This window comes from Bicyclus anynana, chromosome 26, assembly GCF_947172395.1.
Source record: "Bicyclus anynana chromosome 26, ilBicAnyn1.1, whole genome shotgun sequence".
NCBI lineage: Eukaryota > Metazoa > Arthropoda > Insecta > Lepidoptera > Nymphalidae > Bicyclus > Bicyclus anynana.
The window spans coordinates 4,069,104-4,085,434 of record NC_069108.1 but is presented as its reverse complement, the minus strand read 5'-3'; the positions used below and the strand labels follow the sequence as shown (position 1 = coordinate 4,085,434).

The window sequence follows — 16,331 nt, the reverse complement described above, 5'->3', positions numbered from 1 at the left end:
TTGGTAACTTAGTGGAAGAAGGGGAAATAACTTATTGTGTTAAAAGACCTTCAATGTATGTTTCTCCCTGAAGTTGGAGCATCCTCAGACATTATTCATGTAGACTGCAAATCAAATCAAATCAAAAATCATTTATTTCAAGTAGGCTCAGTTTACAAGCACTTTTGACACGTCAGTTGACTATTTGTAAAGATTCTACCACCGGTTCGGAAGGCAGGTCCTGCTGAGAAGATACCGACAAGAAACTCAACAGTTGCTCTTTTGAAAAAGTCATACAGTATTATAATTTACAATTGATAACAATAACTGTTTACATTTCTTATAGTTTTACTTCCTGTGTGAAGGTGGAAGGTGATCCAACGGCCTCCAAGCATCTTTATCATTAAGGAACTCATCAATGTTGTAGTACCCTCGACTAAGTAAATGTTTTTTAACACATTGCTTAAAGCTATGCATTGGCAGGTCCATCACAGTCTTGGGGATCTTATTATAGAAGAGTACACCCAAACCTACAAAATGCATTATGTTGTATTGCCTCTTAATAAACGAAAGTCTTTGATCAGTGCGTCTTACCTGTCATTTACGGTGCCGAAACGTGGACACTGACAGCGAGGCTAGTCCACAAACTCCAAGTCGCTCAGCGTGCAATGGAGAGAGCTATGCTTGGGATCACTTTGAGGGATACAATTCGAAACGAGGTCATTCGCCAAAGAACGCGAGTAACTGACATACTATATTCAAGTGGCAGTGAGCTGGTCATGTCACTCTCCTCCTCTGGAAGGTGGCTGGCATCGATTAGATGCAAAAAGCCAAAAATAGACTAGGCTGGCGCTGCTTAAAACAGGCCTATGTCCAGCAGTGGATACATGATAGCGTATTAATTAAAGCCGTTTCTGAAAGAACCGCGGGAAACAGCTGTCTGGGAATCGTAAAACTTCATGATTTAAACGGCTTGAGTTAGTGCATCAAAGTTGGCACTGCCTTCAAAGTGATCAGAAGGTAGCACATACGATGTTACTTTACCATTATAACTCCTGGCTGGTTTCTAAATGTAAATGTCAAGGTAACAATGTCCTGTACGCTGTTCTGTACATGTTGACATAACCTGTTCCAGGTTCCTGGTGTGTGTCACGTATCTGGAGATCTACAACGAGGAGGTGCGCGACCTGCTGGGGAACAACCCGCACCAGAGCCTGGAGGTGAAGGAGCGGCCCGACATCGGCGTCTTCGTTAAGGATCTCACTGGTAATCCATCTCTTTGATTTGACATGTCTTGTTGAAGGTTCCTGGTATATTTTAAATTTATAATGAAGGATTTTTTTTATCCCCAATTGCCCTGCAATTGATTGCTTGATTTAATTCTTCAAGACTGAGATTAATTTTTTTGGAAATATCGGCATAAAAAGTACCCCATGTGTTGCCATGTGACTATAATCTAGCTCTGTACCGAATTTCAACCAGATCCGTAAAATCTTTAAACTGTGATTGATTACTTCCTAACATTACGTTATAGCCTATAGTGACTAATAGTAATTTGACTTTAACCTAAACTTATCACTATCATCCTTTACCTTTCCCACTTATGTGGGGTCGGCAAAATATGTCAATCTCTTCCTCTCGTTTCTGCCATTCCTCAAGTTAGCCCTTGACTACAATCGCACCAATGATCTACATCTACATCGGACTGACCAAGAAACAATCGCTCTCCATGGATCGCTCCACGAATGTGCTAGGAGAGCCACACTACGGGAGGAATGGCGACGGACTGTGAGGCTTGTCACCACACCCAAATGACGACCACGACCAGAGTGTAACGACAAAGAAGAAGAAGCACAATCGCACCTGACGTTAACCAATCTGTGATTCCAGCTGAAAATCAGCGTAACATATTACTGATTCAAATGGTCACGTAGCGTTATGCTGAGCTGGGGCCATTTTCTGGGTTATACCACACGTCGCAGGGTATTGTCCTGAATGACTTCCTGTACTGGAGATATTGTGATGTGTGGCATAATTTCGAAATTAACGCATTTTTCTTTCTTTTCTTTTCTGAAGGTAGAGCTGTACTAAATATCACAACAAACTACTGTACTAAATATAAAAACAAGAGTGAATAGGCACCTTCTAGGCAAGCGTGTCCCATCATAGACTGTATCTACACTTGAGATCATGGTCAAACGCGGGCCTATTTGCATTTAAAAAAAAATATCACCCATTATAACCTAATTAACTTATAACATTCGATAACATAGCCGTTAAGTTTTTGAAAACATTAAAAAAATCAACTATTCTCTCTGCAGGCTACGTTGTCCACAACGCAGACGAGCTGGAGAAGATAATGGCGGTGGGCAACAAGAACAGGCACATCGGCGCCACCGCCATGAACATCGAGAGCTCGCGCTCGCACGCCATCTTCTCCATCACCGTGGAGAACAGCAAACGCGGCGCCGACGGCAAGATGCATGTGAAGATGGGGAAACTGCACCTTGTTGACTTGGCGGTAAGATTTAATATCCTTTGGCAGATTCAGAAAAGTATAATAAAAATAGGGATAGTTTATACATCTTGCTTGCGGAGAAAAGCAGTATAATAGGGATGATGACAGTTTTTTAAATTGTATATAAATTAAGAGTATACTAATAGCAAAGCAATTTGTAAAAGTAACAGGGTATCTGCGATCAATACTTTCGGAGCTACAGGGATTCAAAGGGTCAGATTTGCGGCGCTGCCGCGGATCCCTGAAAAACGCTCCATACAAAATGGCAAGATTTAGTGACGTCGTTGGCTCGCTGATCGTTAGGTTTGTATGGGCGCTCAAACAAAATTACTAATATCTTTTATTGTTATATAGTTGTTATGTTGCGTTTATGTTTATAGTTCATTTATTGAAAAATGTCACATTTAATGTAAGGAAGCTAAAACTGTATGAATTTTTATCTAATTACGATAAAAAAATTTGATAGATTTTGAAATTTTATAATCTTATTTATTTTGCGAATATCCAAATATTCTTTGCTTTTTTTGTATAAATTAGTTAACATTGACCTTATTTACCCGAATTTATCATAAAAATCAATTTATTCAAACCTAGTCATCATCCCCATTGCATTTACTTTAACAGTCGCTAAAAATTCTAATTACTTGTATATGCTACTTGTAACACTTAATCCTATATCCTTTTGTACATCCACGGGGTCTGCGGGGGACGGGGGGAATCTGTTGGTCAGTGACATTACACTTGCAGCCCCAGAAGGGGGAGAGTGCGTAGAAGATAACACTTATTTGATTGAACGCGCTAATCTCTGGAACCACTGGTCCGATTTGAAAAATTCTTTCAGTGTTAGATAGCCCATTTATCGAGGAAGGCTATAGGCCATATTTTATCTACGGGAACGGGAACCACGTGGGTGAAACCGCTCGGCGTTAGCTAGTAGATTATAAACCAAAAATGGTACATTGTAAGTAATTTTCCATTTTGTTACTTTAAATTTTTTTTATTTCAAACTCATCTCAACTCATTGTAAGATTTATTTAGGAAATAAAAGGCTTTTTTATTTTTTTTATTTATTTATTTGTTATGCTTAAGTTAGCTTACTTGCTGCTAACTAGAAGTACCTTGTCCAGGGCTCCGAGCGGCAGAGCAAGACGCAGGCGACGGGCACGCGGCTGAAGGAGGCGACCAAGATCAACCAGTCGCTGTCGGTGCTGGGCAACGTCATCTCCGCGCTGGTGGACGGCAAGTCCACGCACATCCCGTACAGGAACTCCAAGCTCACGCGCCTGCTGCAGGACTCGCTCGGCGGGAACTCCAAGACTGTCATGGTGAGGGAGCATTTCTTTCACCACAAAGTAAAATTGGTACCAAAATGTGTGTAAAACGTACACGTACACGTACGTACGTACTAGATGTAATATTTCTTTTGTGTGGATTCGAGTGCGGGAGCGTTGAAATATTGTGTTTTACATTTTACTAATTATTGCTTCATTCTCAAGGGGTATTCTTCTCTCTGTAGTTCGGGGGCCCCGTATCATTTATATCAGCGTTTCCCAACCTTTTTCAGCCACGGACCCCTAGGAAATCAAGCACAGTTTTCACGGACCCCCTTAGTAAACTTTACAGTGTCCCAGTCATTGCCACAAACTTCTTACAAGTAATTTCATGAGTGGAATAAAGTTGTTCAACACTTCAAATATTGCTTCACCTGGTGTGCGAAGGCAGAGGTAAACAAAATAAAAAATACATATGCAAGCATGTTTGCATTGTTTTGATTGCTTTTGAGTCCCAGAGGCATACCAGCAGTATATGTCTATCAGCATTATCATTAACAATCTTGGGGTCACTGTTGAGCACGAGTCTCCTCAGAATGAGAGGGGTTCAAAATTCATAAAATTCTAATTTCATTTATTTCAATCAGGCTTAGTTTACAAGCACTTTTGAAAATACTACACTGTAATAAGACTTTCCTAAAAGCTTGCATTTAATAAACACTTTAAATTTTTTGAGAGACATTCCAGTGGCTTCATTTGGTAGTTTATCATCTGCAAACAAAACTATCTCATGATTATCCTTGTCAACATAAGGAAGGTCATTAATATAAATCAGAAAAAGAAAAGGTCCAAGTATAGATCCTTGAGGAATAGCGCCCTCTTATGATACCCAAAGTTAACAACTACGTCTCATGAGTTTCCAATGCGGTCAGCATTCACAAAGTTAAATTCTCTATTTCATACAAAGCGCATCGAGGACATTTATATGCGGTAGAAGTGAGTGCGAGACGCATATCTACTTACCAGCAAAATCTTTATTATCTTCTTCAATATGTAGGCTTTTCTAGAACTGCAGCATGGTCTATGTTAGAATAGGTATACAGGGCTATAGTATCAGGCTCTTACTAAATTTGGCTAGCAAGAAGAGCAACATGAGCTGCGACGGTGAGCGTTTGATTGAACGTGCGTGTAAAGGTTCTGATAGACTTGAGCATTCACTAGTAACAGAACATCGAGCATTCACCGTTTTTATATTTGTCGAACTGAACAACTGCGACTCCCTTGATGTCGTCAATCCACCTGGTGGGGGCCGACCAACACTGCGATTTCTAGTGTGGGGTCGCCATTTCAGCAATTTGGGACCCCAACGTCCATCGGTTTCGCGTCACGTTAAGCTATGTCGGTGACTTTGGTTTTTCTGCGGATCTCGCAGAGATACTCCTAACATAGCTCGTTCCATCGTCCGCTGTGTGACTCTGAGCCTTCTTATGAGACCTATAATTAGCGACTAAGTCTCAGAACTCGGAAACTGTTTAAATTATTATTCAAGCACTAAGTAATTTCAGACAAAAAGATATCACGAAGTTTCCTGAACGCTGCCCAGCCGAGTTGGATTCGCCGGTTCACCTCCTTCTCGAAATTGGACCTACCTAACTGGATCATATGTCCCTCAATTATAACTATAACAATAAATCCATGTATTGTTTGTGATTGTCAGATAGCGACAGTGGGTCCGGCGGACTCCAACTACGTGGAGACCATCAGCACTCTGCGCTACGCCAACCGCGCCAAGAACATCGAGAACAAGACGCACGTCAACAACGAGCCGGGAGACGCGTTGCTCACGAGGTCAGTCCTTCTTGCTGACCCCCAAAAAATCTTCCTAATATCTCCAAAAACTCCTGGCATCAAAGAAATCAAACTATCATTAATGATATTTAATAATGGTTAATAATAGCCGCAATATATTTTTAAAGTACTAAAGGGATAGAAGGTATAAATTGCTGTTGAGAAAATAATTTTCAGAATTTTTGGAACCCGCATTAATTATATAAATATTTTTTTTGTTTCGCTCCCTTGTCCACAAATTAAACATAGACAATACAGTAAAAGTGTTCAAAACAGCTAATAAAAACACCTAAAATTGAATTAATATCCGGTGTAAGCTGTGAATGTCATGTAATATTGTCAAATTTCAATAAGACACAAGTTAAAAGACACATTAAATCGTAGACAGAGAAGCATTTAACAAAAAAATCCTTAAGTTGCTTTAAAAACGTCATAAACAAACTCTACTACTCGAAGATCACTGACAATCTGGCAGGGTGTGAGTTACAAGCACGTTGCCATGACAAAAATTCTTAATTAAGCTAATGAAAAAAATTCATTTTATTTAATTAATTCAAAAAAAATGCGGGTTTCGATTTTTTTTTTCGGTTTTAAACCCTATAAATTTAACAAGGAATCTTTCCACAACCGAGGATCACTAGCACACAGAAGTACTACACTGCTCTGTGGACACCCTTTCCCACTTTCCGCCATGTTTAACCCACACACGCCACCGCGGGGGCTTCCCACCAGCGTGTATAACCTCTGCGGAGGTGTTTGAAAATAACTTACATTAGGAAAGTAAATGCCTTTCCAAGGACACTACCGACTACCATCTTCACGATAGGTTATGCTTTGGTTGCGTCACCCTCCGAACCCTTATAGTTTCGCCAAGTCAGTTTGTCCGTCCGCGGCTTAGCGCAGAAACTATTACTGTTAGAAAGCTGTAAATTAGCATGAGCATGTACATTAAAAATGTGAACAAGTAACGCAGAACGAGACTCGCTACTTCTACGAAGAAGATACCTCGAGATATTCGAAAGATCAGGTTGCACAGATTTAAGAACTGCGGCCGAAGGAAGAAGCGATGGTGTAATCGCGGCAAACCTTATCACCGACATTCTATAGAGTGAGTGGTAACAGCATGTTGGTGATAAGGTTTGCAGTGATTACCACATCGCTTCTTCAAAGTATTATATGCTCCGATCACAGAACAGACAGCGCTAAAAGCTAACACATATTTAGCAATAGGAGTAGAAAGGGGTTGTGGCCCGCGTGCACCCGGGTGTGCGGAATATCGCAAGCGTATCCGCGCATGTACTAGCAGTTTTGTTTCGTTTACTGACATTGTATTTTATTGTGAGAAAAGAAATGAATAATATTCAATTCTAAAGTAAGGGTAACACATTTCTTTTTTCACTAAATATTAAACAGCCAATTACGTGAAGAGTTTATCAGTGTGATAAGTATTATCACACTATACATGTGTTTGTTTAGGCCACGCCCCCGGGTACGTTGGTTTCAATACAAAGAATTGGCTTTTGATAAATCTAGTTACCTCTTATATCTCTGGTTCCGAGCAACGACTAAAAGAAGAAAGAAAAAAAGGGAGAGAGCCAGAGATAGTTTCAGGAAGGTCGGCATCAACCCATATTCGGCTCACTGCTGAGCTCCAGTCTCCTCTCAGAATGAGAGGGGTTAGGCCAATAGTCCACCACGCTGGCCCAATGCGGATTGGCAGACTTCACACACGCAGAGAATTAAGATAATTCTCTGGTATGCAGGTTTCCTCACGATGTTTTCCTTCACCGATTGAGACACGTGATATTTAATTTCTTAAAATGCACATAACTGAAAAGTTAGAGGTGCATGCCCCGGACCGGATTCGAACCCACACCCTCCGGAATCGGAGGCAGAGGTCATATCCACTGGGCTATCACGGCTCAGCTCGGAAGAAAGAAATTCCAAACGGTTGCGTACTGACCTCGGAGTACAGGGGAGGTTATTTCTTTGTCTGCGCAAGAATTTTGAATAACCGATAGAAGTTTGGGGAGATATTTTTCCTACCCGGTACCAACCAAAAAGTTTTATGTAATCGACACTTCAATCAAAATCATCAGAATAAAAAACCGGACTTAAAACTGAAGGGCTATAACCAGCATTAGGCCTACTGTATAGGCTGTTACAAAGTAGTGCTCCTTCGACCTGTCTAACTTATTTACCTATATCTTGATTTAAATATACTCAGAGGCATAATTATCCGCCCTCTTCAATATGACGCTATTAAAGTGGGCGGTTAATTGTGCCTCTGAGTATATTTATGTCATTAATTTTCACCATTTCCATACAAACAGGTTCCAACAAGAGATCGACCAACTCAAGAAGCAACTGGAAGAGACTACGAACGGTGCGTATTGATTTATAATTTACATAGCAGACACCACGCGGGTTTACCCGTGTAGTTCCCGTTCTCGTGGGAATACGGGGATAAAATATAGCCTATGTACATCAGGGATAATGTAAGACTCTATTGGTGAAAGAATTTTTCAAATCGGTTCAGTTGTTTTTCAAACTACTTCAACAAACAAATTCTTCCTCGTTATAATCTACTAGCTGACCGCGCGCGGTTTCACCCGCGTGGTTTTCGTTCCCTTAGGAATGCGGGGATAAAATATAGCCTATAGCCTTCCTCGATAAATGGGCTATCTAACACTGAAAGAATTTTTTAAATCGGACCAGTAGTTCTTGAGATTAGCGCGTTCAATCAAACAAACAAACAAACTCTTCAGCTTTATAATATAGATACTAATATTATAAGGAGGTAAAGTTTGTAGTATTGTAGGGGTAATCTCTAAACCATAAGAAACATTATTTGTGAGCAGTTTAGGCTATATTTCATCCCCATATTCTTATGGGAACGGCAATGAAGCGTCGGCAACTATAAACTATATAAGAAATTTTAATCACGTGTCTCAAACGGTGAAGGAAATACATCGTGAGGAAACCTGCATACCAGAGAATTTTCTTAATTCTTTGCGTGTGTGAAGGCTGCCAATCCGCATTGGGCCAGCGTGGTGGACTATTGGCCTAATCCCTCTCAGTCTGAGGAGACTTGTGCTCAACAGTGAGCCGAAAATGGGTTGCTAATGATGAATGGACCCCACGACTCCGTTCTATTGTTCGAATATATCACACGAACTATTTATTTTTCCGGTATGAAATACTTTTATAGTTCCTATGTTCTGTTACAATGTTTAATATATCTCTAAATAAAAATTCATCAAAACCGGTTTAGTCGACAAAAAGTAACAGACAGGACTTTCACATTTATTTATATTCATTACTAGCGGACGCACGCGACTTCGTCCGCTAGACCTCTTTAATTCAGCCCTTACAGTAGTATCGCTGTACAAATGGAGTAACTTCTCCCGTTTTCCCAACATTTCCCTTCACTGCTCTGCTCCTATTGATCGTAGCGTGATGTAAAGTATACTAAGACCTGCCCAGAAGTATGAAGAATAATTGTACCGAGTTTGGTTAAAATCCATCGAGTAGATTTTGTTTCTATAACGAACATACAGACAGACAGACGAAAATTTTACTGATTGCAATTTTGGCATCAGTATCGATTACTAATCACCCCCTGATAGTTATTAACCGACTTCCAAAAAGGAGGGGGTTCTACGTTCGGCTGTATGTATGTTTTTTTTTGAAAATATATATATATTTCATGTACAGAATTGACCTCTCTACAGATTTATTAAAAGAATGGATTACATATTTTTCTAGAAAAAACAGTCTCCTTGAAATTAATATCTAAACTAAACTGAAAGTAACCATTTGAATATAGAAAACTCCATCTAAAAAAACCAAATTTTAAACAGAGTTAGAAGAAGAGGAAGAAGAAGAGATATCAGAAGAAGAGCTGACGGACGACACGCTGACCGACCCCGAGCTGGACGTACTGGACGCTGACGAGAAGAAGATACGCCGCAAGATCAGACGAGAGGAAAAGGTATACATCATCATACTAAAGGAGATGGTCCAAAATTGTATGGAGCCCAGGATCAGTCATTGTAAATATAAAAATTCCCTGGCGGAAATAAAAGAATATATATCTAAATCTACGAATTTATTTTAATTCTTTCGAAATAATATTTTTTCTCTCCCAAGAAATGTAACACTATTAAGGGTAATAAAGGCGGATTGATGACGTTTTCAATGCAGTAGTCTATTTGACGTTTGCTGTCAATTGTCATGTCATAGTTGCTTTATGGGCGCCACCTTGATATAACTTTTTGAGTTATATCTCTTATACTTAGGTTTAATTTTATTTATTTCTTTTTATTTAGTTACATTTATTCACTTTAATAAATTTTAATTAAACCCTTGTATTTTTTAAATTTTAATGATACAGGGTACAAGAGTGGACCTGAAATGGGCCATCTCCTTTATCAACCAAGTGCTTATGCCTTGGTTTACTACAGAGGGTTCGGTTTAGATCAGGCGCTGTGAGGAGTTGAGTGTGCGTAATATGCACACCGCATTCTCTCAAAGAATTTATACTATTGACTAACGGACGCCCGCGACTTCGTCCACCATTCATCATCACCATTATCAGCCGATAGACGTCCACTGCTGGACATAGGCCTCTTGCATGGACCTCCAAACGCAACGGTCTCGAGCCTCCAGCATCCAGCGGCTCCCTGCAACCCGCTTGATATCCTCGGTCCTTAATCCGGCTCTCTTGCAAAATCCATTCTAAGCGGATGTCTACTAACTGTAAACTACCTTCCTGCCGAATTTCATTTTTGTAAATCAAGTGATGATGAGTGACCATTCACATTTATATGTATATTAAGATATGTCACTACCGCAGTTCCATTTAATTATTATTTTTCCGTGTAATCCAGGAAAAGCTGAACCGCGAAAAAGCTCACCTAGCTCGCAAAGTTCTGGAAGAGAAGAAGGCTGAACTGCAGCGCACCAAGTGAGTATCTAAAACAAATAGACTGAGATAAAGACAATACAGAACAGTTCCCAAATTCGGAAATAAAATAAAACCTATATACAGGTTGCTCGGCAGTATTTCCCATAACTTCAAAGTGTTGACGAGTGTCGGGAGCAGCCGACACACAAGGCCCAGTTGTGTGCAGGCTGCTTGTGGCCAACGAACTCTTTCGTTCGCCCACTTTAGGTTAGGTTAGGTTAGGTTAGGCCATCTACATTCACATTCCAGATTCATTTCATATTTAGAATTCCCTCGACCGCGCATGCGTGGATATATTGTTTCGCCCATCCATTACATCTTTACCGTTTCTCCATTCCACACCGCATCATCACTTTGATAGTCCTTTTATTTTATATCCATATACAATTGTTATAATAAGTAAAGTGAATATACATATCGAGAAAAATCGTCCTCTTCAAATCAATAAACAAAAATATAAAACCTTCTCGGCCGATCAAAAGAACTTGCAATAAAGTGTTTCGATTACGCTCCGCCTTTAACCGATATTATCCGAAACTTTTATTTCGGATTCGGTTACGGTTTTATTATACCGGATATCCGATAGTTTCGGTTACGGTTACGGAGCTCCCTAACATCTCTGTTTGAAAAACACAATAGGGATGATGACAGTTTTTTAAATTGTAGGTATATTAATTAAGAGTATGCTAATAGTAAAGCAATTTTGTAAAAGGAACAGGGTATCTGCGATCGTTACTTTCGGAGCTACAGGGATTTAAAGGGTCAGATTTGCGGCGCTGCCGCGGATCCCTGAAAAACGCCCTATACAAAATGGTACGAACTTATGACGTCGTAGGCAATTAATGATTGTTAGATTTGTATGGGCGTTCAAACAAAATTACTAATATCTTTGTTATTTGTGCGTTTATGTTTATAGTTCACGTATTAAAAAATGTCACATTTAATGTAAGGAAGCTAAAACTGTATGAATTTTCATCTCATTACGATAAAATATTTTTAATAGATTTTGAAATTTTATAATCTTATTTATTTTGCAAATATCCCGACAATCTTTGCTTTTTATGTATAAATTAGTTAACCTTATTTATCCGAATGTATCATAAATATCAATATATTCAAACCTAGTCATCATCCACATTGGAGATGCTATCGGGAAAATTCAAATGCGGTACGAAATCGCCGTGTTAGCAAGTAGTAATAAAAGTATGGATAGTTTATAAATCATTGAATATTCAAGCAATACTGTGTTTTTATAAAGCATTGAATATTCAAGCAATGCTGTGTTTTCCAGGAAGCAGCAAGAGGAGCTCAAGGACAAGCTGCAGCGGCTGGAGTCCAAGGTGCTGGTGGGCGGGGAGAACCTGCTGGACAAGGCGGACAGCCAGCGCCGGCTGCTGGAGCAGGCGGCCAAGGAGCTGGAGCTGAGGAAGCTCAACGAGCTCAGGCTGCAGCAGGACCTGCAGAAGAAGGAGGTACTGCTTACTTGGAGTACTGCTGTAAAAAGTAACAGGACAACTTAACTAGCAAATAAAAACTGTAACCAAAATAAGACCCTAGAAACCCTAGAATGGAAGAGTCAGCAGAGTGGAGTCACGCACTTGTGATCGTTGTATGTAGGGTTAAAGGCGCCTTTGACAGTTAACTAACACTCCCCTTTTCCTCTAAAGTCACTCTCCCCGCCTATCCCAAGTAACTCATAAAGAATTACACAACAAGAGATGTGGCGACTCAAACGCCACGAGCATACTGAAGCGAACCGAACGACGAGCGCCTTATATCACAAGTCGTTCCCGCCAACCAATCGCTACCCCTCTCTAACTCCTCACTCTTTACGGAAACAAGTCGCGCCACCTAGCATCGGCACGAGCCAATACGAGATCGAGCGAGACGAGCGCCATATATCGCAAATCGTTCCCGCCAACCGATCGCTACCAATCTCTAACTCCCTACTGTTTACGGAAACAAGTCGCGCCACCTAGCATCAGCACGAGCCAATACGATATCGAGCGAGACGAGCGCCTTATATCGCAAATCGTTCCCGCCAACCGATCGCTACCAATCTCTAACTCCCTACTGTTTACGGAAACCACCTAGCGTCGGCACGAGCCAACATGAGATCGAGCGACCTCAGACTACTATTTCTTACTTATATTTTTATGGTAGGCCGAACGTCTCGACCTAGAAGAACGATACTCGAGCTTGCAAGAAGAGAACGCAGCGAAGACGCGCAAGCTCAAACGCGCCGTGCAACTCCTCAACTCCGCCAAAGCGGAGTTGGCTGACCAGCAGCGCGAGCAGCAGCGCGAGATGGAGGGCATCCTGGACGGAGTGCGCGCGCTGCGCCGGGAGCTGCAGCTCGCCGACCTGGTGCTGGACGCGTACATACCCAAGGAGTACCAGGTCTGTACGCTAACTTGCTCAAAGAGTTCAGATTTATTACTCCAATTCACCTAATATGTGTCGCTCCAACTCACCCAAGGTGGTGTAACTTACCCGAGGAGTGCTCGGTAAGTCACCTACCTACCTAACCCAAGGACTCTAAAAATCAAAGTAGTAGGTAATTGTGGGAATGAAATAAATAAATAAAAGGCGTGTGTTGTGCACAGGCGCTGATCGAGCAGTACGTGCACTGGAACGAGCAGCTGGGCGAGTGGCAGGTCAAGTGCGTGGCCTACACCGGCAACAACATGGCGCCGCGCCTCGCCGTCCACAAGCCGACCAGCCACGTCAGTACACATGCTGCTTCTTCTTCTATTTTTTTTCCTTTAATTATTAATTATCTTTTATATGAGTATTTCTTTGTTATATTTTTATTTATGTTATAACACGAATATTAATCAGTGAATAAATATACAGGATCATCATTATCAACCCACTAGCGGACGCCCGCGAGTTCGTCCGCGTGGGATTTAGTTTTTCACAAATCCCTCGGGAACCATGGATTTTTACGGGATAAAAAGTAGCCTATGTGGTAATCCAGGCTATAATATATCTGAACCATTTGACTCCTGAATGGACGACCGGTCGCCCATCGTATCCGTTACGTGACATGTAAAAAAATATAACTACCACTAAGGGCAATAGGCGAGCACAGTATCATGCTCCGCGCGATAGAGGAATATAAAGATTTTTTAAATGGCTCACAACGGTAGATTAAAACTGCATTCCCTGACTGTCGGCTTCTTCAACGCAGACGGGCTTTTCGATAAAATACTCGCGGGCAGAGAATGGTTAATACCAAATTTCAGCCAATTCGGTTCAGTAGTTGAGGCGTGAAAGAGTAACAAACATTCATATCATCAAAATCATCAGTTTTCGCAAATATCAGAAAACCATGGATTTTTTCGGGATAAAAAGTAGCCTATGTGTTAATCCAGAGTAAAATCTAGTTCCATTCCAAATTTCAGCTAAATCGTTTCAGTAGTAGCGGCGTTATAGAGTAACAAACATCCAAACATATATCCAAATAAACATTCCCGTTTATATTAGTAGGATTATAAAAGGTATACAGGTTTCCTCACGATGTTTTCCTTCACCGATTGAGACACGTGATATTGAAATGATACGAACCAATGACGTCGTAGGTACACAATGATCGTTATATTTGTATGGGCGTTCAAACAAAATTACTAATATCTTTGTTATTTGTGCGTTTATGTTTATAGCTCGTATATTAAAAATGTCACATTTAATGTAAAGAAGCTAAAACTGTATGAATTTTCAACGATAAAAGATTTTTAATAGATTTTGATATTTTATAATCTAATTTATTTTGCAAATAATATCCAGTCAATCTTTGCTTTTTATGTATAAATTAGTTAACATTGACCTTATTTACCGGAATGTATCATAAAAATCAATGTATTCAAACCTAGTCATCATCCCCATTGTGTTGCAGGTGGAGCCGCCGGACCTGTCGGACCGCTACCTGTCGTACTCGGCGGTGAGTGGCCGTGCCGCCAGCCGCCTCGCGCGCCCGCACACGTCGGCCGTGCCGCGCCCGCACACCGCGCTGCGCCAGCGACAGTAGAGCGCGCCACAGACTATAGACCACACCATAGACTTGCTTCGCTACAGACACTTTTTTTTTTCATGTTGAGTAAGTGCCGATGGCTCCATTTGGGACCACTACGGCGTCCGGAGGGGGGGAGGGGGGGGGGCAGAAGCGATAAGATACAGGACGGAACGCCTCTCTAAGGGCGTCTGCTGTGAGAATAACAAACACTACTCAAACGTCACAAACATATACTTGGTCATTTGGTTTTTCCCGGCATTTAAGTTGAACTAAACAGTTAATTAATTATAAACAAATTATAAACACTAGTACAGAGTGCCTAGTGGAAGTTTTCAATATTTTCATACTGTGACTATCGTATAAGTCAATCAGTCAATTTCTTGCATTCAGTCAATTTCTAAGGAATTGAAACAGTTGTGCAGTAGTGCTACTAGATGGCGCTCTTTCTATTCCTTAGAAATTCGCGTTTACGGTTACGCGATTGTTGATCATACGACTTTTGTCAGAGGAATAACGTCTAGCGAGGCAGGTCCAATGGTAATTGGTCTGTATGTATGCCTAGTGGCAGTTTTCAATGTTTTCATACTGTGACTATCGCGTAACCGTAAACACGATTTTCTAAGGAATTGAAACAGTTGTGCAGTGCTACTAGATGGCGCTGTTTCTATTCCTTAGAAATTCGCGTTTACGGTTACGCGATAGTCACAGAATGAAACATTGAAACTGCCACGAGGCATCCTGAGCTAACATCAGAAAGTGTTGCGCATGGTTCAACTTACAGGCCGCTTACTATACCTACTTGTGTTGTTGATTTTAACAAAATGTCGCTTCGCGCTCTTATTTACTCAATGTGTGTTTGCACGAATGATTCCTGTTTTATAATTAATTAATTTAAACTATGCTAGTCACATTCCAGTGATTTTATTTATAATTCTCAGTATTAAAGACGCTTAGAAAAGCTATATTATATTGTGTTTACATTATTTTTTTAAAGGAGATGGTCCATTTCAGTTCCACTCTTGTACCCCGTATCATTAAAATTTAAAAAATACAAAGATTTTATAAAAAAATATTAAGGTGAATAAATCTAACTAAATAAAAATAAATAAATAAAAAAACCCAAGTTTTTGAGTTTTATCAAGATGGCGTCCCTATAGCAACTATGACATGACAGTTGACAGCAAACGTCAAATCGATTATTGCATTGAAAACGTCATTTATCCGCCATTATTACCCGTATTAGTGTTTCTTGGGAGATAATGAATATTATTTCGAAAGAATTAAAGTAAATTTATAGATTTGTATAATCAAAAATAGTTAAAAAATAATATTTTTTTTTCAGCTAGGGTATAATGACTGATACTGGGCTCCATACAATTTTGGACCATCTCCTTTACACGACAATTGTGTTTTTGTGAATACAAAATTGTTTTATTATGATTTGTCTGTTTATTGTGATATTTGTTTATTTACTACATTTAATACACTTTTGATACTATGTGTTTTTGTTTTATTTATATTATTTTGTATTAGTTTAGTATTGTCCACTTTAGGACCAGTTTTTTCCACATAGTTAAGGAGATATGGAGTTTACACCTACCATGCTTTTCCAATATGGGTGGGCGGGCTTACGTGATAATAGTTGGTGTCCGTCACTTTTAAATCATAATCATATGTCCGGCGGGGGTGTAAAACAACGTTTTTTTAATTCTTTACAAGTTAGCACTTGAC

At 40.2% G+C, this 16,331-nt stretch overlaps 1 protein-coding gene across 2 annotated transcripts in view; it reads left to right on the top strand.

Moving 5' to 3' along the window:
• The window catches only part of LOC112050934 (kinesin-like protein KIF3A), a 56,302-nt gene extending 40,202 nt beyond the window's left edge, over positions 1-16,100 (top strand). For both annotated transcript variants that reach the window (XM_024089349.2, XM_052889443.1), the window contains 11 exons: positions 1,115-1,245; positions 2,301-2,500; positions 3,625-3,822; positions 5,486-5,616; positions 7,950-8,002; positions 9,480-9,610; positions 10,509-10,585; positions 11,877-12,057; positions 12,749-12,985; positions 13,192-13,311; positions 14,484-16,100. In XM_024089349.2, the coding sequence (XP_023945117.2) occupies positions 1,115-1,245; positions 2,301-2,500; positions 3,625-3,822; positions 5,486-5,616; positions 7,950-8,002; positions 9,480-9,610; positions 10,509-10,585; positions 11,877-12,057; positions 12,749-12,985; positions 13,192-13,311; positions 14,484-14,615 (1,591 nt within the window). In that variant the 3' untranslated portion in view covers positions 14,616-16,100. The remainder of the gene's footprint in view (positions 1-1,114; positions 1,246-2,300; positions 2,501-3,624; positions 3,823-5,485; positions 5,617-7,949; positions 8,003-9,479; positions 9,611-10,508; positions 10,586-11,876; positions 12,058-12,748; positions 12,986-13,191; positions 13,312-14,483) is intronic.
• The last annotated feature ends 231 nt before the right edge of the window (positions 16,101-16,331 follow it).